Source organism: Plecotus auritus (genome assembly GCF_963455305.1).
Source record: "Plecotus auritus genome assembly, chromosome: 4".
Lineage (NCBI taxonomy): Eukaryota > Metazoa > Chordata > Mammalia > Chiroptera > Vespertilionidae > Plecotus > Plecotus auritus.
In genome coordinates this window covers 125,501,524-125,525,568 of record NC_137775.1, presented here as the reverse complement: position 1 = coordinate 125,525,568, position 24,045 = coordinate 125,501,524, and the positions used below count along the sequence as shown (strand labels likewise).

At 47.8% G+C, this 24,045-nt stretch overlaps 2 protein-coding genes across 4 annotated transcripts in view; one reads left to right on the top strand and one right to left on the bottom strand.

The window, feature by feature from the left end:
• Nucleotides 1-24,045, bottom strand: part of SND1 (staphylococcal nuclease and tudor domain containing 1) — a 495,060-nt gene that overhangs the window by 63,792 nt on the left and 407,223 nt on the right. The window lies entirely within an intron of this gene.
• LRRC4 (leucine rich repeat containing 4) overlaps nucleotides 145-24,045 on the top strand; it is a 146,878-nt gene continuing 122,977 nt past the window's right edge. For 2 of the 3 annotated variants that reach the window (XM_080663512.1, XM_080663513.1), the window contains exons 1-2: nucleotides 817-953; nucleotides 1,115-2,985. In XM_080663512.1, the coding sequence (XP_080519638.1) occupies nucleotides 1,215-2,985 (1,771 nt within the window). In that variant the 5' untranslated portion in view covers nucleotides 817-953; nucleotides 1,115-1,214. Of the gene's footprint in view, nucleotides 954-1,114; nucleotides 4,363-24,045 lie in introns of those variants that run through there. The other variant, XM_080663511.1, reaches the window with a different exon arrangement.

Sequence of the window (24,045 nt, the reverse complement as noted above, 5' to 3'; positions counted from 1 at the left end):
CTCACGCCGCCGCCAGCGCTCGGGCCGCCGCAGCAGTTCGCGGGGAGCGCAGCCACTAAAGGCGCCGGGAGTCGCAGCCCCGAACTCGTTCGCTCCGCCCGAAGCCAGGGCCGGAGGCGCGCCCGGGCCCCGGCTGCGGCGGGCGGTGACGCGCTGCCCGGCGCTGCGGCCGGTGCCGGACCCGCGCTCGCCCCCGGACTCCCCGAAGGGGCCTGCGGTGCAGGCGCGCCCCGGCGCCAAGCGCTTCTCCAGCCCTCGGACTTGGTCCCCGCGCTGCCTCCCCGCCGCTGCCTCTCGGGGCTGAACGGATGACCGCTCCTCGCCCAGCAGACAGCGGACTGGGAGAATCAGCCCAGGCTGTGTCTCTTTAACCCGTGAAAGGCGAGAAAAGAAGGGGGTGTGTGTCTGGGGAGGGCACCGGAGCCGCGACGCCGCCTCTTAACTCTCGCAGCCCCGCGAGCTAACGACTGCATCAGCCGCCGCTGGAGCGGCCGCACCAGGAGAGCGGGCAGCGCAGCAGCGGATCGGCCTGAGGCTGGGCGCCCCCGCATCCCCGCCGGGACTGCCCGGGAGCGGGCTGGGGGCGCCGGAGGCTCACTCCGGCGATGAAGCGGCTTCCCCCTTGGCTGGTGCGAGCCGGTGCCAGGGTCCAAGGACAAAGCCGGGAAGCGCTGTGGCGCCGCTCCTCAGGCTGAGGGGGGAGCATGCACCTGCATAGCCCGCCGGGCCTTAGCTCTCCCCGGCGCCTCAACTCCGCTGCTCCGGCGTAGCCGGCTCCGGAATTACTAGAAGCCATTTTGTCTCCCCCTCCCCTCTCCCCCCTCCACCCTTCCTGCCCCCTCTACGTCCCCCTTTTGTTAATTACAACTAAGAAGTAAGAATGGGAACGAGGTGGCCAGCTTGGGAGACCGATTAAGGACACCACGCCAATTCCTCCCTGCCTTCCTTCCGAGGTAGGTGACAGCGAATAATTGGGTGGGGATGGCTGCAGTGGGCGACAAAGTCTCAGTTTTGAGGGGGGCTGGTAGCCGAGGGGCCACTCTTGAGTTTGGCATGATATTTCTGGCAGATCTGCTCCGTCTCTCTAATCGCCCCTCCCCACCTCCTTCTCCAGATGGAAAGAGGCGCTCCTAGCTCACTTAAGCCGGGGTAGGGCTGGTTCTCCTTTCCGAGCCAAAATCCCAGGCGATGGTGAATTATGAACGTGCCACACCATGAAGCTCTTGTGGCAGGTAACTGTGCACCACACCTGGAATGCCGTCCTGCTCCCGGTCGCCTACCTCACAGCGCAAGTGTGGATTCTGTGTGCAGCCATCGCTGCTGCCGCCTCCGCTGGGCCCCAGAACTGCCCTTCTGTCTGCTCGTGCAGTAACCAGTTCAGCAAGGTGGTGTGCACCCGCCGGGGTCTCTCCGAGGTCCCGCAGGGAATTCCCTCCAACACCCGGTACCTCAACCTCATGGAAAACAATATCCAGATGATCCAGGCCGACACCTTCCGACATCTCCATCACCTGGAGGTCCTGCAGCTGGGCAGGAACTCCATCCGACAGATTGAGGTGGGGGCCTTCAATGGCCTAGCCAGCCTCAACACCCTGGAGCTGTTCGACAACTGGCTGACAGTCATCCCCAGTGGGGCCTTTGAGTACCTGTCCAAGTTGCGGGAGCTCTGGCTGCGAAACAACCCCATAGAAAGCATCCCCTCTTATGCCTTCAACCGTGTGCCCTCCCTCATGCGCCTGGACTTGGGGGAGCTCAAGAAGCTGGAGTACATCTCTGAGGGGGCTTTTGAGGGGCTATTCAACCTCAAGTACCTGAACTTGGGCATGTGTAACATTAAAGATATGCCCAATCTCACCCCCCTGGTAGGGCTGGAGGAGCTGGAGATGTCAGGGAACCACTTCCCTGAGATCAGGCCTGGCTCCTTCCATGGCCTAAGCTCCCTCAAGAAGCTCTGGGTCATGAACTCACAGGTCAGCTTGATTGAGCGGAATGCTTTTGATGGGCTGGCCTCACTTGTGGAACTCAACTTGGCCCACAATAACCTCTCTTCTCTGCCCCATGACCTCTTCACTCCACTGAGGTATCTAGTGGAGTTGCACCTGCACCACAATCCTTGGAACTGTGATTGTGACATTCTGTGGCTAGCATGGTGGCTTCGGGAGTATATACCCACCAATTCTACCTGCTGTGGCCGCTGTCATGCTCCCCTGCACATGCGAGGCCGCTACCTGGTGGAGGTGGACCAGGCCTCCTTTCAGTGTTCTGCCCCCTTTATCATGGATGCACCTCGGGACCTCAATATCTCTGAGGGTCGGATGGCGGAACTTAAGTGTCGGACTCCCCCTATGTCCTCTGTGAAGTGGTTGCTGCCTAATGGAACAGTGCTTAGCCATGCCTCACGCCACCCCCGGATCTCTGTCCTCAGTGATGGCACCTTGAACTTTTCCCACGTGCTACTCTCAGACACTGGGGTATACACATGCATGGTGACCAATGTGGCAGGCAACTCCAACGCCTCGGCCTACCTCAATGTGAGCACGGCCGAGCTCAACACCTCCAACTATAGCTTCTTCACCACGGTCACAGTGGAGACCACTGAGATATCACCCGAGGATACAACACGTAAATACAAGCTTGTTCCTACCACGTCCACTGGTTACCAGCCGGCATATACCACCTCTACCACGGTGCTCATTCAGACCACCCGTGTGCCCAAGCAGGTGGCAGTGCCCGCGACAGACACCAACGACAAGATGCAGACCAGCCTGGATGAAGTCATGAAGACCACCAAGATCATCATTGGTTGCTTCGTGGCAGTGACTCTGCTAGCTGCCGCCATGTTGATTGTCTTCTATAAACTTCGTAAGCGGCACCAGCAGAGGAGTACAGTCACAGCCGCCCGAACAGTTGAGATTATCCAAGTTGATGAAGACATCCCAGCAGCGGCATCCTCAGCAGCAACAGCAGCTCCATCCGGTGTATCAGGTGAGGGGGCAGTAGTGCTGCCCACAATTCATGACCATATTAACTACAACACCTACAAACCAGCACATGGGGCCCACTGGACAGAAAACAGCCTGGGGAACTCTCTGCACCCCACAGTCACCACTATATCTGAACCTTATATAATTCAGACCCATACCAAGGACAAGGTACAGGAAACTCAAATATGACTCCCCTCTCCCCCAAAACTTATAAAATGCAATAGAATGCACACACACAAAAAGACAGCAACTTTTGTACAGAGTGGGGAGAGACTTTTTCTTGTATATGCTTATATATTAAATCTATGGGCTGGTAAAAGAAAAGATTATATTAAAATTTAAAAACAAAAAAATCAAAACAAAACTATTTTCTAACTTGTAAGTTCTATTTAAACAGGGAGTGGGGTTCTTGGGAATATCGTGGGGGGTAGAAGCCACAAGTCAACTTGCTATGCTGCCAGAAGGGGTTTCTGGTATAAGGTTGAAAGTGCTAAGCTAAAACAAAGTAAGACATCAACAAACATCCCTAAAGAGGTAGGGTGTGGGCTGCTGAAGGGTGGGGAGATAGACTGAATCTGTCATTTTTTAGAAGATGCTTCAAATGATACAGGAATATCCATTTCTTATAGACACCTTTCTTAAACTGAGAGCTGTCTCTGCAGATTTATCTTATTTAAAAAATACAAAAAGGCACCAAGAATTTGTACTGTGCTAAAATGCTGAGAGGCAATACTTTTTTTCTTCCAAGGCCAAGGGGAAGATAGATCTGTAAATGTATTTTAAACAGGAAAACCACACAAATTCAAATGAATCCTTAAAGGGGCTGAGTCTTTATGTCTGTCCATGTGGGTAAGTCTTCTTGGTTTGTGCACTGGGACACACGTGTGCCCTGCCTGATAGAGCGCTTCAGAAAGGAGCAGAGAAGGAAGGGAGCTGGCGTAGCTCTCAGTCAAATGCTTCCACACTGCACCAGATTCCTGCAGTTGGGCTTAACCCAATCTGTTCAAGGCAAGTGTCTATTCAGGGTTTCCCATGAGAAGGAGAAGGCCTCTGAAGTGGGTGCGGCAACAGAGGGGGTGGGAAGGGAGAGCAGAAGCAGAGAGAATGTATTCACAGGAGGCCATAAATTAGCATTGTGCCATGTCCACCTGTTGTTCCCAGTATCTGACAAATGATTGTAGACAATGATGGCATTTTATGATTTTTGAAAATGGTTTTGTTTTAAGGTGGAGAGGGAGGAGGCTGGGAGTGGGGAGCTTGGGGGAGTGGAAGCTTTTCTCATGCTTGTGATTTGGTGACTATTCTAAATGCTGATTCATTAGGGGTTATTACAGCTGATGTCAACTAGTTGTCGTGATGGGGTGGGGGCAGAATACAAGTAGAGAAGAAAAAGGAGAGAGAACAAGGACACAGGCTCATTTAAAGTAAAATGAAGCCTTTCACCAAAAGATGTGAAATCCACAGGAAAAACAAGTGATACACATGTACACAAAAGTAAGTTCTGCATGGAGTCCTGCTGGATGTAGCACAAGGCGGGGAAGGCTTCCCTCTCCCAGGCCTACCTCAGGAGGAGGTGGAAGATAAAGGGTGGGCATGTGTGGGGAAGGCAGAGATCTCTGTTATTCTGGTCCATTTAATGCTGTAATTTCTTTCATTTATTATTTTAGCTTTAAAAGGAAATAAAGGGTTCAGATTTGAAAGGGGGTGGGGTGGGTGGGGGGGAATGCCAACAAAAGAACACTGATTGTAATGTGAGAAAAGTGTATTTTTGTATTTTAATAAATATTGTTCAATTTTTAATTCAATGTTCCCAAAGGGTTAACTTGAGTAAGACCCTGAACTTATAAATTCTTATGAGCATTGACAAAGTCATTTCTATTTAAAGAAAAAAAGGGAAGGGGAGGAGGGGAGAGGTAAGGTGGGAGGAGAAAACAATGTTAAATTTTTTAAAGTATGGGAAATGCTAAAGCTGTCAACAACCTTTCCTTAGCTTAAATAAAAGCGCCCCAATTCTAGTGCACCTTCCATGAACTAAGTGTGTTAGTCCCTGGCTTTGTTGGGGGCAGAACCAAATTCTTTATGCCCTGGAAAAGCAGGGTAAATGGGTCAGCTCCAGCTCTTGGGACCTGGCCAAAAGGTAAATGCCACCTCAGCAGAAGCTGCTCAGGCAGCACCAGTTCGACCCCGGGGGACCTGGATTTAAGAGGTTTGCAATAATGTTGTTTGGCTTAAATTTCCCACAGGCAGTGTTGCTTTGGTTCTCTGGGTGTTAAGCAGTCAAACATGTATTGTGGTGGTGGGTGTCTGTCTCTTGAATCTTACTAAGTAATGAGGTCCAGGGAGGCTGCATGAACTGGGACCCTGCGTCTCTTCAGTGCTAGTATTTGTACTAATGCAGGGAATCGGGACTGAGTGGGTGTGATATCTCTGGCACAGAACAGGGAGAGAGGCAGGCAGCACTTTGCAGCAGTTGGCTAAGAAATGCCTAAGAAAGGGCCAATTCTTAATCCTCTTGGGTGTATATACACCATTTCTGGGAATCAGGTTTTGTGGAAGCATATATGCCTGGGCACACAGAAACTGCCACTCACATTTCTAGGCTCCCTATCTCCAATAAAGAGAGAAAACTGCGGCAGAGTAAAAGATGGGACTTGGCTAGGCCCAGGTGAAAAAGCGAGAAATGGCTCCCTTGTGCCACAAGACACAACTTAGGCTGTTTAGAACAGTTTCAGAGGCAGTTGTGGAAGGTGCTGCTTCAGAAACTTCCTAACACCCCTCCTTTTTTTTTTTTTTTTTTTTTTTTTTTGTTAAAATATATTTTATTGATTTTTTACAGAGAGGAAGGGAGAGGGATAGAGAGTTAGAAACATCAATGAGAGAGAAACATTGATCAGCTGCCTTCTGCACACCCCCCACTGGGGATGTGGCTGCAACCAAGGTACATGCCCTTGACCGGAATCGAACCTGGGACCCTTGAGTCCGCAGGCCAACGCTCTATCCACTGAGCCAAACCGGTTAGGGCACCCCTCCTTTTTTGACAGTTATTTGGATGGTCAGGGAATTACAGTATCTCTGGAATAACAAAGGGTCTGTGGCCCAACAAAGGTCTGATTGGAAAGGTAGGAAAATGGGTCTGAAACATTCCTTGGGAAGAGCGCTAAGAACAAATGCATTTGTCGTGGGGGTGGAGCAAATTTAGGACTTGGAATCCGAGAAGTGCTTTTCAGAAAAAAACTTCAGAGGAGTTGGGGGGGACTGAGCTTATGGTTCCTGGAAGGTGGTGGGTAGTTCCTTTTCTCACTGGGCCTCCTCCTAGACCTGAGCACCACTCAGCTTTTAGAGCAGCAACCCTCCTTTGCAGCAGGTACTTGGGACAAGTCTTCAGAGGAGTCCCACAAGCACGGAAAGGGCAGCTGTGTAAGTGACTCATCTGAGAGCTTGGTCCAACTGTAGTGTTTGTTACCTGAGAATGGAACATGGGTTGGTAGCTCTTCAGGGGCATAGTTTTAGCAACATGTTAGAAGAAAAGACTCTACTGCTGATTATATACTGTTAGAGAATATTCATTATAGATTTTTTTTTAAAGGCCATGAAAAATCATTTCGTCTAATCCCTTCACATTTTACAGTCAAGGAAACCAAGCCCCAGAGAAACTAAAAGATATATCCAAGGTCACAGTGCTAGTTAGTGGAAGAGGAGGGACTGAAACCCAGGTCTCTTGACTCCCAAGCCAAATGTGCTCTCACTTGGGCCTTTCCTGGCTAGCGAGAACACATTTCTTTCCTGTCCAATATGCAGTGAAAATGGGACCTGCTTACAGATATCTCTGTGTTCTCTTCTCCTTCCTCTTAGAGCTGCTCTATCTCTTTCAGAACTGGCTCTACTGTCCTCAAGGCCTGACCAGAATTCTGACCACAGGGGCCTTACAGCTGGCCCAAGACAACTCTGTGCTCACTAAGGAGGCTGCTAGATTCTCAGAATTGCATGAAACAGCTTCCTGATTCTCAGGTTCAGTGGCAAACAGAAATTACAGGAGCCCATAGAGGGTAACTGCTGCCAGGGAAAGAGTGAAGTAGATAAGGTAGTGTGTCACAGGGCTTGGCCTTCTCCCTGCCTTGAAACTTTGCAGAGTAGAGGATTGACAGAGGTTTTAAAGCACCCATCAGGTTAAGTTCTCCATAGCAGAGTGGTTTCTATTTGGCTCAACAATCAGACTCTTGGCAGGCTCCTTAACTCCTCTCCTCCATTATTTATACCCCAGCCCTAGCTCTTTAAATGCCATGCTGTGTTGCTACTCCCATAATCTGCTCCAGGGCCTTTTCTTCAGTGTAATGCTGCATCCTATTTTCAATGAAGGTAGAGTGGATAGGCTAGTTTCTAAGGCCTAGAGATACTAGCTTTATCGTGGCTGTTTAACATGTATTGAGGCTAGCAACTTGCTGGGTGCTAGGTGGAACAACATAACAAAGAGGTCTAGAGTCCATGGCCATTAGTAGTAGAGCTCTGGCTTCACTCAGTGGAGATGGAATAGACTGGGAGAGGGCTGAGTGGGCCACTACCTCAGGGGGCCAGAGTGCACAATTAATGCTTCCACATTTTGTTGCAACAATGCAGCAGGGACTTAAAATTAGAGAAGAGGAGAGAGAGGGGGAGACGGAGAAGGGAGAAGGAGAGATAGATAGATAGATAGAGAGAGAGAGAATATACAGCCAAACATATGTCTGATTTTATCTCCTCTGCTAGCACTCAGTGCTCTATGCCATCAGCTGATACAGGCACTGTTCATGCCATTTCTAAATCCTGCCTCAGCTAAACTGTAAGGCAGCCTTTGTCTCAAAGCACCTCTCTTGGTCTCCATCCATTCAGAAAGTACCCTTCCCCTCAGAGGGAAGAATGGTTTGGGCAGTGGATTAAGGTTGTTTTGTCTTTTCTTTAAATTAAATTGCTTCTTGGAGTAGGGATAAAGGCTTCAGAAACAGATCAGTGGAATAAACATATCTGCAAAGCAATATAGCATAGCACTTTTAAGTATAGACCTGGAGCCAGTCTTCCTGGGTTGAATCCTAGCTCTATCACTTACTAGATGTGTGACTTTGGACAAATACTGTTTCTTCATCTGTAAAATGGACATAATGTTAGAATTTATCTTACTACTTCATAGGCTATTGTGAGAATTGAAATTATAGGTATAAAAATCACACTTATTACAGCGCCTGACATCACCTAGTAATGCTATATAGTTGGTAGTTATTTAATGATATATTTAAGGGGATAGGCCAACTGCCTAGCCCTCATCACCACGTTTATTCTTGAATCCCATCCACGCCCAAAGGGGGAGAAAAGGCCTATTGAGCTATTCCAGAGAGGAAAGGTGATTATCCAGTGGTCAGGGACAGCAGGATAGCACCATCTATAAGCACGAGCACTGTGGGAAAGCTAGGTTGTACTTTTCTTCCTAGAAGACACTGCCCTGTGCTCTGTTCCCTAATCCAGCTCTATAGTGGCCTGAGGCATTGTGTCTAGGAATAGATTATCTTTCCTTGTGGTGAGCAGGAAGAAAGGAAAGATGCCGTTGGTGCACAAGCTGAAGGCTGGGATAATACACATCTACCTAGGAAGCCTTGGTCCCTTACTAAGAGGGTAAGCTTTCTAGAGTATTCTCCACCTACCCGTTTCTCTGCCAAGGTCTTACCAAGGGTGGGGGTGGGAAGGGCAGAGGCACCAGGAGGCAGAAGAGAAAAGGGCTGTTGGGGCTTTAAAGCAGTATTGGAAAGATTGGAGAAAAGGCAGGAAAAAATCATCATTTGAACAAATAAGAGCATAATGGAGCTATATGGCAGATACACAGGCTAAGGGTCTGCAATGCAGTTAAAGAGGAACGCCAAGGAGATTCTTCTACCCTATCAAGAAAGAGGCTGGCTGGACCCTGGATGGGGGAGGACTATTAGTATGAAATTCATGGCATGGAACAGAGAAGTAGGGAGGATCAACTTTCCAAGAGAAGCCTAAGAAAGACTGCATCTCTATTTCCTAATGAAGGCTAGAATTAGCTTTTAGGATGATCACAGGTTTTATCTTCTGGCACATGCCAGCTTTGCTATCAGTATTTGGGCCATATCACCTACCCACAACAGTCCTGTTCTTAAACTGGAGTCTGTCCACTTTTTGGGGGAAGCAACTGGCCATCAGGGCCATAATCTAACCCTGATGGGTTTATTCAGGGCTCCTGTGAACACCCCCTCATTTCTATTAAGGCATAGCCATGAAGGGTGAGGAGAGGATGCAACTCACTGTTTTATCCACAAAAAGAGTATTATTCCAGAGGGAGGGCATTATATAAATCACGTTTTTCCATAAAAGATAATGATGACTGAGAGTTCAGTGTACATGGACCCTGGCAGTGAATCAGAGATTAGGCCTAGGCCTAGGCCTGCAGTGGAAGCTCTCTGGTCAAAGGCAGCATTTGAAAGGATGGCACTGTCTTCTCTAGTTTACCCCATTGAGAAGATTTTGAGCCCACAGTAGGGCAGCACTGAGATGACAGGCTACTCTAATGCCCGGTGTGGAGACTATGTGGAGCCAAGTAGTACTTGGCCTTTCAGGTCCATGCACTCTGTACCTAGGAACAATTCTGGAGCAATCACTACTGTTTAGATTAATTGCTAAATAGCAAAGGAACAGTCCTTGATCCACTTGTTTCTTTCTTACCCACCTTCTTATACCCCCACTAATAAAAAGCATACTCCAATTAATTCCCATATCAGCTCCCCTGACCCCTGCTTAAGTGCCATCGTCTGCCATGAGAGGACCTAGGCTAGTGGTCGGCAAACTCATTAGTCAACAGAGCGGCAAACCGCGGCTCGGGAGCCGCATGTGGCTCATGAGCCACAGTTTGCCGACCACTGACCTAGGCTATCCAGCAAGAGCATTCCATTCTAGAAGACTGACGCTCTACTCCAACAGTTCTCATGCTGTTTCCTCTTCCAAGGCAAGTCCTTAATCTATAGTCTCTAACAGTTCCTTTAAGGTCTCAACCCTGATTTCCCGAAGTCTGTGCTGGTGGTGATTTATTCACTAGATAAGTCACTCTGCCTGCTCAATGAGTCAGCAAGGATGACTGAGAAGGGCTCTCACACACTAACTGTTTCCTGTGCAAAGTTTGGTTTCCTGGCCTCGGGCTATTTCTTCCTAGTCTTCAAGGCCCTTTACCTACCCACTCATCCAGGTTCATTAAAACCACTGAGACAGCTTCTCCCACTCAGATTGCACCCTGTAGGTGAACTGAATGAGTTATTGGCAGTTCTCTGCAGAGGCAGTTCCCTGGCTAGTGCAGCGTGTTTGTAGGAATGCTCAGTGCATCCCTCACATGGGCCCAGCACAGTCCCAAAAATGAAGCTGAGGCCTCAGACACTAACAGCCTGTTCCTGCGACCCACCACTGCAGTGGTTACAAGTTATAATCTATTACCATTTCAAGAAGGCTTAATTTCTGGACTTAAAGGAAGTCGGATAATACTTTATCCTATTAGTGTCTGCCTGTGTGAATTGACAATGGCTTCCTCCAGACATGACAGCATATTCTTCCAATTCATCTCTTTAAGGGGATGAATTGGGAAAGTCGGGAATAAGAAAGGAGGGAGTGCCAAGAAAGGGAATGCTTAGGGGCCAGGGAAAGGGAAGACAACTTTTAAATTAGAAATGGGTAGAGGGGACTTGGAGGGATATGGCCAGACTGAGATATCTGAAAGCATGTTTGCATTTCATTTTGTTTCTCTTGTAAGGGAAGTAATTGCAATTTTTGGGTGTGCTGTATACATGTGTGTGAGAAAAAAGGTCCTGAAGACACAGAGAAATATGAACACAAGAAGAATAAGTAATTGGCCTATTCCATGTTCTTGTTTCAGCCATTGTGCCTACAGGGTAGCTTTCCCTTTCTTTAATCCCTCGTCCACATTCCTGTTTTAAGTCCACAGCTGCTCTCCCAGTGGTATCAAGTCAGCTGAAGGCACCTTCACATCATGGGTGTGTTACCAAGGCTGGTCGACCTTGGGAGAGCAATGGACACTGAGGAAAGAATTATGTTTTGTGACTTCAAACTTCAGAGATATGGAGACAGTGAAGGGAACTTCCAAGTTAGTTCAGAAAATCTAGGTGAACCTCCTCATTTTATTTATGAGGAAAATGAAGCCCAGGGAGAGGTGACTTCCCCAGTGTCACATTGCTGGTGACGCAGAGAACAGTCCCTGGTCTTTGAGTTCTCAACCCAGCACTATTACCAGCAGGTCCCACCATGATTTACAACTCCAGGGGGTGCCATTTACAGAAACTACAAAGTGATTAGTGCCCCCTGGAGTTTGCAATTTGGTGCAATCCCGTCCAGTTTGCTTCCAGAGAGAGAGGAAGAGAAGGGGAAGTCCTTGTATACCAGCATTTTATCTGTGTTTGATGCTCGGAGACAGTTGGTAACCACTCATGACTTTATTCAGACAGCTAGAACTGAGGAATCAGGCAACGTTTTCTTTCTCTTCTACCACAAGTGTTCTAGAGCATGGGAGCTCTTATGGCATCCCAAAACATCTTATAAATTAAAAGGAGCATTTGTTGCTTACACTGCCCTTCGCTTCCCTACAAGAGCGAAGAGCTGTAAGGTAAAGAACATGTTATTGCACGGCCCGTGTGGCTCAGTGGATTGAGCATTGTCCTATTAACCAAGAGGTCATGGGCTCGATTCCTGGTCAGGACACATGCCTGGGTTGTGGGCTCAATCCCCAGTAGGGGGTGTGCAGGAGATAACCAATCTCATCTATGTTTCTATCTCTCTATTCTTCTCCCTTCCTCTCTCTCTAAAATCAATAAAAAAAAACCTCCACATTTTAAAAAAAGGTTCGATTCCAGTCAAGGGCACGGACCTCGGTTGCAGGCTCCTCCCTGGCCCTGGCCCTGGCCCTGGTCAGGGCTCATGCAGGAGGCAACCAGTTAATGTGTTTCTATGACATTAATATTTCTGTCTTTCCCTCTTTCTTCCACTTTCTAAAAATCAATGGAAAAATATCCTTGAGTGAGGTTTAAAAAATAATAATAGGCCTAGTTGGTCTGGCTCAGTGGATAGAGCCTCGGCCTGTGGACTGAAGGACCCCAGGTTCAATTCTAGTCAAGGGCACATGCCCCAGTTGCGGGTTTGACCCCCAGTAGGGGGTGTGCAGAAGGCAGCTGATCAATGATTTTTCTCTCATCATTTATGTTTCTATCTCTCTATCCCTTTCCCTTCCTCTCTGAAATCAATAAAAAATATATTAAAAACAAAACAAACAAACAAAAAAAAACATGTATCCCTGTGTGGGGAAGGCTTGCAGAAGCTAAATCATGTCAGAGGTCCATTCAAGGTCAAGAGGACCGTTGGAGAAGCAGAGAAGTCAGGAGTCCTGCTTCCGGAACTCCCTTGCTTTCCCTGGTACTGGGAAGCTCAGAGGGCCTGAGCTGACTCAGAGGCCTGTTCTGAAACGGGGGTCTAAGAAGCCAGTGAACATCTCAACAAACTCTCTTGGGAAACAAAGTGGCCCTGGCTATAATTTTATCACACACATTTAATTAGAATCTGTCCTGTCACCCTCACAATGGTTTAGAAATCCCAACAGAAACATTTTAAAAGAACAGCCTCATTCAACCAAGGATCTCTTTTAACCAAGTCAATTTAGCAGAAATTTGCCATCTTGGATTGGTGGAGTTACGTCTCTTTTCAACTTCAAAGCCAGGAAGAGAAGGGAGGTGGGGAATGCAGAGAAATAAAGAGGAGGGCAGGGGTTCAAGTAAATGAGTTTCCATCTATTAAGGAGCGGTAATTTCTGCTAGCGCCCCTAGAGACCAGTCCCCTCCAATAATGGTCTGACTCTAATGATTCCCACTCCTAAGCAACAGCCTGTGTTCTGCTGGTGCTGATACAAGCTGTGCCAGAGAAATTCCCTTTATCTCAGAGGTGCTGCTATCATTACACAGGAGAGATTAGCCAGCCAGGAGAATGTGCTTTTGGTGGGGAGAGAGCTAACCAAAGAGAATGCTCTTCTCCAGCAAGCATGGTACTGCTGACCTAAGACATAAAAGGCTGAGAGACAGGTGAGAGGTAAGTGATAAGAAGACAGTGCAGATATTCTGGACAAGAGGGAGAAGACAAGAGAAAGTAAAAGTTTAGGTGCCTCCTGAGGAGTGGCTGAACTCAATGCAAGATAAGCGCTAGCTGGCTGGGAGGCAAGCAGAGGCCTGTGGGGTGTGAAATATGGGTATGGGTTGAGCTCAGGCATAATGGACAAAAACTGATGAGCATTTGTAATATAAAACATGGTAATAAGTTCTCTGGAAGTAAGAGTAGGGGAAATCAATTTCAAGTCCCTAAATAACTATCATTTTCCAGGGCAGAGGTAACACTGAAATTGGGGTGATAACTGTTACTGAGGCTGTGGTATCAGTTGAGGGATGCAGTCCTCTCATTCTGCCTCTCTCTTCTACACACTAAAATCAGTGGGGAGAGCTAATACTGTGGCTCTAGTTTTTGCCGAGGCTGCTGCAAAATAAGGGGTGGGGAGTCCCTGTGATGGAGACGGACTGCTTCCAGAGGCTGCCTTGCCAGATGTGCCAAGCAGTCATCTTGGCCAGAGAGCCTGCAGTGCAGACAGATGCCCTGGGCCATATTCAGGATGGTGAGACCCTTTATGGTACTGTGGCTCAGCTCTGGGGCAGTGCAGAGCGGCAGGGTAATGTTCCTTAGCCAGATTCATTTCCCCCCAAACATCTTCAAATATGTGGGGCATGGAGGGAGGCAAATTTAATTAAATTACTGTGTTGTAGGCCGCCCTTTCTGGGCAAGGACTAAAAATGGGCTCATGCTGACATGCAGACCCGTCTGTGTACACAGAGCATGCGTTCCTTTGTGTTTGGCTGTCAGCTGGATGGGGTTGGCAGTGTCCAGTGTTGGACCCGGTGAGCTGGCCCCTTTGTCGTAGCAAGACCGAATCAACAAGAATCCAACCCAGACCCCATGTGGCTCGGATGACCTTCTCCTTTCTACTTAAAAGATGACTGAGTGGCACTCCCCCTTCCTACATGAGTTTATTTCTCCTCAACTGCCTCTCTTGCTGACACCCAGGACTTTCCCGGAAGGCGGTGCCCTGTGCTGAGCCAGGAAGGAGGAGTGAAGCTGGTGAAGTGTGATTCAGAATCGTGCAAGGAGAGGCTTTGTTTAGCTTGGCGGGAGATGGAGGGGTCTCCCTGTTGATTCTCTAGTGTGCTGCTTCAGTAGTTCCCCACTGGCAACTCCATGCTGGAGAGAGAACCATTTTCAGGTGCCAGAGTAAAGCAGCAAAGCTTTCTCCCCACCCCGCCCCGCCCCCGTTCCTGCATGAAGGCCACAGTGGACGCAGAGCCTAACCATCACAGAGGCAGGGAAGTTCGATGACAACTAGAACCACTTAACATGTGGAAATCAACCACAATAAACGCTGGCTATGCGGTTCCTGGGCACCCCACAAGGTCCTTCATTTCCAATCTGGCAGTTCAGGCCTCACTGCTCCAGTTTCAAAAATACCACCAGGGTAAAGATTTTGGAACCCCCTGTTCCACCCCACCGAGTAGAACTGCTGCTCTAACTATAAGAAATAGGCTGAGGTGGAATCAGGTGTGTGGCGTAGGAGACACTGAGGGTCATGTGGTGGGATTTTCCATTTGGAACTGAGATCCAGGAAGAGGCAGGTGGGGAATCTTTGCCCCACTCGTCTCCAGAGACCTCTCTCATGTCTAAAACTTTAGTGACTGTAAAAGAGGTAGCCCTGTGCTGGGCGATGAGAAGTACTTATGCAGCCCCCTTGGGTCCAGGCAGCCTGGCACCAGCAGACATCCAGGTGATGGAACAGCACAGGCAGCTCTGGTAGTGTGGCAGCCCTCTGTAGGTCTCTAGGTTGGCAGGTTTACAGGCAGTGCTGCAGTGAGGACAGAAGGCAGAAGACAGGGGCTACACCTCCCTACCCCCAAGGCCAACCCTCTGAACTGCTGCTATGAGGGGCATGGCAGGTGGGGAAGGCAGCAGCCTCCCTGGCGCTCAGTGCCCAATTGACACTGCTCTGAGCAGCTCCAGGGCCATTCTCTTTCTTAACTGGGGGTGGGGGAGTGTATCTGTTGCAAGTTATTGCTAAGGTTTTTGGCTATAAATCTGACATCTACTTTAAGAGTTAAGACAAGTACTATCATTTCAGGTCCCTGGGACCCAACTCAGAACTGGACTGTGCCTGTGGTCACTCTCAGTCCAGCAGTTCTAAGTGACTAGAATCTGTGGATCAAAAACAAAGAGCAGGCAAGTCACTAAAATGTGGTCAGACAGGAGGAGTAGAGAATGAATTCAATAGTGACTTTCCTGTGGTTAAAATTGTAGCAAGAAAAGAAAGCAACATATAATGCTAGACATAAACCCAGGAGGGAAGGACCAGTCAGGAAGAACATGAGATTGACCAGTTTGGTGATATCTATCATGAGCCTTTAGAGAGACAAAAAGGTTCCTGGGTACTTCACTATGGTAAAGAACCTCCCTTCCTCACTTAGAAAATCAGATAGGAAAGAGTAGACCCTACCCTAGGCTGTAGGTACCATGATGTTTGGAGTGGAAGGTCCCCAATTCCATTCATCCACTGGCCTCATGCTCACCAAATAACTGGCTTCAAATTGTAGGGATGAAAGCAGATACCTTTTCTGGTAGCTTCTGTTTTCTTTCTTCAGGATAATATTGGTCCTTGGGTGCCAGTAAAGATATTTTGTCATTGTCCAGGATTAAAAATATTCTTAGTCAGATCGAAACAGCTCAAATTGGAGAGAGAGAGAGAGAGAGAGAGAGAAAATAATGTACCTCAGTTCTGCAATCTGCCTATGAGAAGGGCTGGCTTTGGGGGCTGTGTTCCTCCCTGCTTAAGCAGCCTAAAGCTGCTTTCTCCAGTGGAAAAGAAAGCCTTGAAATAATGTGTGTAACAGCTAACTAAGCCTCAGGGTGCATCATCTGAATATGGGTTTTGCTATACCAATGGCATTCCAAGAGCTGCTAGGTAAGGTCCCTTAGATTTACAGACGACCTGCCCCAATGAGCCTACCCCGCACAGGTGGTTGAAGGAGACTGCTGCAGAGCATCCCTCCCTGCTGCAGGCTGCTGCCAGAGGGGATGGCTGTGGGTCTCGCTCAGGCAGGGCCTGCTAGCTGCGACACCTTGACTCCCGTGCCTTTTCTGCAGCTCAGCAGCAAGCTGGCAAGGGCAAAGGCAGAGGGAAGCCCTGTGGCTGCTGTGGCATATCTTTCTTATGTACAAGGTCACGCACAACCCCTCTCACATTTGTTATCCGGCACTTCATTTCTCTTACCGAGGGACAAGGAGAAGGGAAACTAATTGATTAAAATGGTATATTATAGGGCACTACCCTTTCAGTACCTTGAATGGGACTGAGAGCCTAAAGAGCAGTAGTTTGAGAAGTTGCCAAGTCTGCATTAAAGGGAGGAAAGGATAATAAAGACTGAAAGGTGATTTCTGACACCTACTCTTGCCTCTGATTCTTTCTCAGCTCACCCTAATTCCAAGCAACACTTAGGAAGCAGAGTGGGTGGAACTAAGGCTATTTGCAAAAACAGATTAGCTCTGATGCAGGCTGGAAAGTGTTTTCTGCACAATGTGAACTTAGACCTGCTGTATCCTTGTCTTATGTGGTTCAGATAAAAACAATTTTTTTATCACGTCATTTAGGTTAATATGCCAGAGTATAAACAAAGAATAGTCTTCATATTAGCCCCAGCTTCACCTATGGCAAGGCTTGGCCCAGCCCCTTCAACTCTGGGAAAGCAGGGCAGGAGAGGGATGGGAGTGGCAGATGTCGCTGGATAAGGCTGCGGCCATCTGCACTACTGTGAATCAAGGTTGGCTCAGACAGAAGGCGTGAGGGAGGTGGTGCAGCTGCTGATGGCTCAGACAGCTTGAACCTGTCCAGGCAAACAAGTCGCTCAAGTGCAAGAACAGCCAGCCAAGTAGGCAGAGCACGAATAAGGACTCAAAGCTTGAAATATCTGACAAGATATGCAGGGAGGGTAGGAAGCTGTCTGGGATTTCAACTGGTATCTGGCCTTGTCTCTAATTGATAAGGCAGACTCTGCTACCGAAGGGTGGCGAGTATGATGTTTGGGAGCTGATGGACTGTATCCAGGTGAGCATTCCTTGAAGTAGAATTTTCAAAAAATCTTCATCTTGCCCAGCCAGCGTGGCTAAGAGGCTGGTTCAATTCCTGGTCAGGGCACATGCCCGGGTTGTGGGCTCAATCCCCAGTAGGGGGTGTGCAGGAGTTAGCCGATCAATGATGTTTCTATCTCTCTATCCCTCTCCCTTCCCCTCTCTCTAAAAAATCAATAAAGACATTTAAAAAAATCTTCATCTTAAACTGCAAACACAGTTCTGGATTGTTCCTCACTAATGTCTTCCAAAACAAAATCCAACCACTGTCCACAGATACCTATCTCCTCTCCCGTCACCTGCCCAAGGATAAGAAGCCGGGGACTCGTCCTGGGTGGTTTGGCTCAGTGGATAGAAGGGTCCTGGGTTCGATTCCAGTCATGGGCATTTACCTCGGTTGCAGGTTCAATCCCTGGCCCTGGTTGGGGTGCGTGTGGGAAGCAACCAATCGACGTGTCTCTCACATCGATGTTTCTCCCTCTGTCTCTCCCACTCCTACTCTCTCTAAATAAAAAATCAATGGAAAAATATCCTCAGATGAGGATTTTAAAAAAAGCAGCAGTAGAGTGTGTGAGTGTGTGTGTGTGTGTGTGTGTGTGTGTGTGTGTGTGTGAATGAGGACAGACTGCACCATCAATCACATAGTCTGGGAGTTGTGTCTGAGAACTGGCTAAGGAAGGTGCCATGGGAATGCTCAGAAGAGGCAAACAAACATGTGCTCTCTTCTATTACCTTCCTTGAGGGGGAGGGGTGAGTTATGGGATGTCAAGTGCTATCACAACTCCTTCTAGGGAAGGCTCTTTGAGAGAGTAGTCCTCAGTCCCAAGTACCAGGAGCGAGGAAGCTGTTAAAAAGTACCAATGTTCAGACTCTAGATCAGCGATTTTCAACCAGTATGCCGCAAGAATTTTTAAAACATGCAGTGCCTACTATTTGGTCAGGGACACTGACATCTTTTCCTTTAGATTGTCAAATACAAAAATGACAACAGCCAGCACAACAATAGCCATTCAGTGTAAATGAATCTAAATTATACCTTTTTTTGGTTAGATCGGCAAAAAATATTTCTTGGTGTGCCACAGAATTTAGTAATTAGTATATGGGTGCCACGAAATAAAAAAGGTTTAAAATTGCTGCTCTAGATCAAATTTAGTGGAATATTGCGGGGGGAGGAGGCAGGCAGGACTGCGATATTTTAAAAATATATCCAGGTGATTCCAGGGCACCCAGGAAGACAGTCTCTGCTCTGGAGTCTGTAAGAGCAGGGAGAAGACCGGGTGGTCAGACCAGCAGGACAGTTCTGTCACTAACTCCAGAAGTACTTCTTGCACGTGGTTTTACTTAAGCTGAGCTAGGGTCCCTGAGGTTTCATTCAGGTTCAAGAGGAGTAACTTCTCAGATAGCTGGCCAAGTAGCAACTGACTGACTGTCCTGGAAAAATAAAGAGAAACCACCCTACAAACATGTCACCCTCCCTCAGAGACCCAGGTGAGGACCGATTGCTTACAGGCCCATGAATATCCAATGGGAGAAACCAAGGCACAGAGAATCTACTATTTATTTAAAAGAAAAGTGGGAAGAGAACCGAAGAGCATGTTTCTCTCTAGCTGTCACCAGCCAGAAACCTTCCCTAATCATAGGCTGCTCTACAAGCTAACTCAGGCAGGGCTCAAGATCCCCACCACACAATGTAAGTTCATAAGGCCCAAAGAATGAGAAACTACTTTTTAAAATGTTAGGTTTCTGGCCCTTAGCCTAGTGGCTAAGGTCCCTGCCATAGCCTTTCTTTGGTTCTTACTCATGTGCATGCCTATTTAGAGCCACTCCAGTGACCGGCACTGTGCCAGGTGCTGGGGAAACAATGGAGATGACAAACTTGGTTCTTGCCCTTGAGGAGCTCAATACAATGAGGGAAGCAATAGTCTAAGAGTGGTGATGGGAGGTATGTACTGGGGAGCATCAAAGAGGAAAGCGTCTGTCTCCTTCCACCCAGAGTCCTGTGAAGAACTACAGAGCAGGCCATATGTCTTGAAGTTTAAAATTTAGTGCCTCTGAGGCCACTTGTTCTTTAGACTAGGGAAGAAGCTCCCCAGGTTTGGATTCTGGATGCAGGCACTGGGTAGTGGTAGGACCAATACTGTCTCAGCCCCTGGGGGGGAAAGACAGATGCTCTGGGTCCTCCTGCAGAGGTGCAGGGGTGACTTCTGGACCTCTCTCAAGCTGGCATTTGCTGGGAAAGGGCTGTCTCCAGGCTTCCCCAGAGAGTGGGAAAGAGGGCACACCAAGCTCTCAGTAAATACTGATGGTAGCAAAGCTCTGGGCTGGTTGGGTAACCCTGCAGTCTGTAGCCTTTCCTCTGCTTCAGCCTCTTTAAGCAACACACAGATTCACTTAAAGTTTAGGTATAAATCACAAAAGTCCCCTGAATAACCAAGAGCCAACAGCTTGCCCCTGAATGAAGAGATGCTAAGCCAGGGTCCTAACAAGGCTGTGGTGTGTAAAAGTAGCATGGAAGCTTCCAGAGCTCTATTTAGTTTGGCTGTAGCAAGCTGCTATTTGCTGTGAGCGAGCAGCCAGAGCAAAACACTGCTTGGGAGTTGGAAAAGGCACTGAGGATACAGAAGAGCCCTCACAGACTTGCACTCAGAGCTAAGAGCATGTGGACTCCTGGAAAGGGAGGGAAGTACATGGTCAGCACCCCTCCCCCGCCCCCCAGCTTTAGCAAAATCCCACTTGGTAAAGTGTTGAGCACTGAGGAAATGAGGACTCTCCTGTAGCATGTGCCTTCTATTTCCCTGATGTGGCAAGAGAGGTCCCTCAGAGCGGTGTGTGAAGTGTTGGCAGGTGACAAGGCAGGTAAACTATAAGGCACAGCAGCTTTAAAGGATGGGTGATACTGAGGTCATTCAGTAAAAGTCAAAGCTATCTAGTTGTCCACTCTGAATATAGACTCTAGTCTAGACACAGGTCTAATCTGTGCCTATTCTGTTCTTCACCTCCCAGGAGTTTAGGGTCCAAATTACTCATGGGAACTTATCCTGAAAGGTTAGTCTTAGGTCATACAAAGTCCAAAATCAAAGCTGATTTTCTAGGATGTGGAGGTCCAAATTCAGTCTCTGAAACCACCGGATTTCAACCTTAGCTGCACAGTAGAATTACCTGGGGAGCTTTTAAATTTTTTAGTTACGTCATTTATCCCGTTTTTTCTTGCTGAAGTATTGTAAAACATATCCCAGATGTGATCTCATTTCACCCTTCCATACTTCAGTATTCATCTCTAAAAAATACAGCTATTTTCTTACATAACCACAATGCCTTTATCACTTCTAACACAATCAACAAAATTATTCCTTGGTATCACCTAATGTAACTGGGGAATTTAAAAGATAGTACTTGCTGAGGCCAGAATCTTTGGAGAGAGGCCCAGGTATTAGTATCTTTCTTAAGCTTCCCATACCCCATGATTCCAATGTGCAGCCAGGGTTGAGAACTAGTGGCCGGATCAATCCAGGATCCTGCTATGGGTCTGCTGCAAGCTCTGTGAAAGTTCTCTAGCCCTTGATCACGTGGCACACAACAAAAACCACCATGAAAAAGGAGACAGGTCAAGGAACAGGGTGAAGAAAAGGAAGCCACAGAACTGACTCTTATATAATGAAGGCTGCCAAGTCCTTAGCAGTCAAGGCCCACTCAATCAATCCCAGATCCATCAGGTCTGTGAGGCTTAGGAGAGTTGTTCCCAGGTGTTGCCCAGGCTGCTCCACGGCCCTCCGCACCTCACAACAGGCCAGTTGCAATATTCCTCTTATTTGTGGGTCTTCTCTCTTTTGTACATGCTCTCTGGCTTAATATTCTGACAAAATCTGAGCCTTAGCACCTGGTGTTAGGATTAATTAAATCTGTGGTGGGGGTGGGGTGTGTTGCCAAAACTTTTTGGGTGTGGGCACTGGGGGATTGGGGTCACAGTCTTCAATTTTATTTATTTCATTTAAAATAAGTAAACAAAACATCCTGCAAAAAGATGAGGCTGTATAATGGCAGCTAAAAATACCTCTACTGAGGACGTCCGCTCCCCAGCTCCCCAATTAGAGATGCTACAGGGCCCTTTGTGAGCTGTGCAGCTCCACAGGGGCTCTGGGTGGCTGGGGACAATCCCTGGAGCAATGACTAGTGACTGCTGGCTGGAGGTGGGCTGGTGAACACTCAGCCAGTCGGCGTGACGGTACACATCAAGTAACTTACAAACCCCTCTTTTGCTTTATGGGCCCACTGCCCAAGCTAAGCAACTTCTTGCCTTCTGCAACAGGCCCAAATTGCCATCTCTGAGGGTGACCCAAAGTAACTGGGGACAGTTCCCGACTCCCTGAGATTCACATGAGTATGAGAATAACCAGAGGAGGTAAGGCCACTCAGTCTGGCTCAGGGTGTGTTTGTGGTGCTGGACAAATTCAACTGTGGGTTAGTGGCAATTAGACACAGGTGAGGCCTATGGTGCTTCAGGGAAGGGGTGCTTTAAATGTAGGCTTGACATATAAAGGGAGAAACTGGATGGAGGGATAGGGCTTCACAGCAATTAGGGCCGCTGGATCTCTTTTCTAGGTCCTCTCAATACCTAGGTCACTTAGTCCAACACACTAATTTTTACTGGGGAAAATGAAGCCTCCGGGAGGTTAAGTGATTTTGTCCAGGCCAAAGATTTATTAAATGGAGGAGCTAGGACTTAAACATGGGAATTTGGGTAACAAATGTAGTGCTTTGTTCCACTACACCCGTGGTCGGCAAACTGCGGCTCGCGAGCCACATGCGGCTCTTTGGCCCCTTGAGTGTGGCTCTTCCACAAAATACCACGGCCTGGGCGAGTCTATTTTGAAGAAGTGGCGTTAGAAGAAGTTTAAGTTTAAAAAATTTGTCTCTCAAAAGAAATTTCAATCATTGTACTGTTGATATTTGGCTCTGTTGACTAATGAGTTTGCCGACCACTGCACTACACTATGCCACACCAATGAATGGTTTCATTCCAAACATTCAACAGTGCTAAAATAACTATGGGAAAAGGTTTTTCAATTCAGGTGCTAAAGGAACCAGAGAAATTCAGGTGAGCGCTCCCTGGATGACCTGGGAATTCTGCAATCCCTGCAGATTCTGGGGAACTCAAGGGTCAAATCAGCAACTGAATCAGATGTTCAGTGGGAACAGTGACGACATTGCAGATCTGTGATCTTGGCCATAGATCGAAAGCCATTCCCTTTTTTTCTGCTCAGGAAACACCTGGTATCATAGCTTGACTCAGGGCTGTCAGGAGAAAAGGGAGCAAGGGTAAGGCCATGGCTGTCTGGTTTGATGCAGGCATTGATCTTTTTCATTTCTTGGCATTGTGAGTGACCCTTATGGAAGAATTTGGAAGCATAAGTCAACATCATGAGAGGATTGGGTCAAAAAAAGCATTGAGGAAAAACACACAGAGGTATGGGGGAAAGTTCAGATTACTGATTCAGGAAGAAGAGTGCAAAGCAAATCAAACACATCCTGAGAGCTTAGTGTGGAGAAGGGACTGTCTAGAATCCTGCGTTGTCCGATATGGTGGCTACCAGCCACATGTGGCTATTTAAATTAAAATTAATTACATCCCATTAAAGATTCTGTGCCTCAGTTGCACTACACACGTTTCAAGTGCTCAATATCCATGATGGCCAGTAGCTACTAAACTGGACAGTGCAGATAAAGAACGTTTCCATCACTGCAGGAAGTTCCATTGGACAGCACTGGTAGACTCTGTCTGGTTGTCTTCTCTCATTTCTTGCTGGCCACAATGAGTAGTTTCTGAGATTCCTTTGGGGAAGAACTGAACTTGAGAAAGCTAGAGGATACCATAAACTAACTCTCCAGCAAATTGACTAAACCTGGGATCTCAAAGAAGCTTAGGACAACTGTGAACGTAACTCCCCCAGTGTACTAGGCTCAGCAGGCTCAAAAACCTCTCTACCCCTAGGGCCCTGTTTGCATGTTCACAGCCACTCTGACCTTTGCACATTTTATTCCGTTTCTATTTTACACAGTTTTAAATGATGTTTAATATAGCTTAACTCTGCGTGGTGCTCCAAGCCCCTCACCAGGGGGCCGCTCATAGGCAGAAGCACAATTAATAGCATTCCCAAGAAAATTATGCCCTGTATCAAAGCTGTCATTGCACCATATAAATGCTTATTATTACTATTGAATTCTCTAGCCTGACACCTCCCTGTGTTTACTAGGTAGCAGATAAACCACTGTGTGTGTGCCTTCCCTACTTTACCACACCATCAGGACTAAATATAGCCCTTGTGTGTATGTTTAGCTCTAGCTGTGCTTTGGAAAAGGAGGGGCGGTGGGGAAGAGAGAGAGTTAATAAAATTAAATTGCTGGAAAATGTTATTTGTTCCTTCCCCACTTGACAGCCCCTTAAAAGACAGACGTCATTACTAACAAGATGGGTAACCATTGGCAGCTCCAGGGTGGGGGTGAGACCCAGATCCTGACAATATGCCATTGCTTTTGGATCAGCCTCCTGTGTGTGGAGGGAGCAAGTCTAAGAGCACAGTATGCGGTGGGGGGAAGGGAGGTTTCACCCTGTGCCCTGGCCAAATTGAGCTACAGTCCTATCCAAGGAGTTCAAGGGCACTCCCAGTTAGGAAATTTCACCTGCTCGCCCCCCCGCCCCCCCCCCACAGTAAATAAAAAACAAAACGTGAAGCAAAACAATAAAAGTTGCCCCCAACTCCAAAGAAACAGAAACAAAAACCCCTTCAACTTAAGACAGCTCCCACTCTTTGGTTGTTCCTTTTGG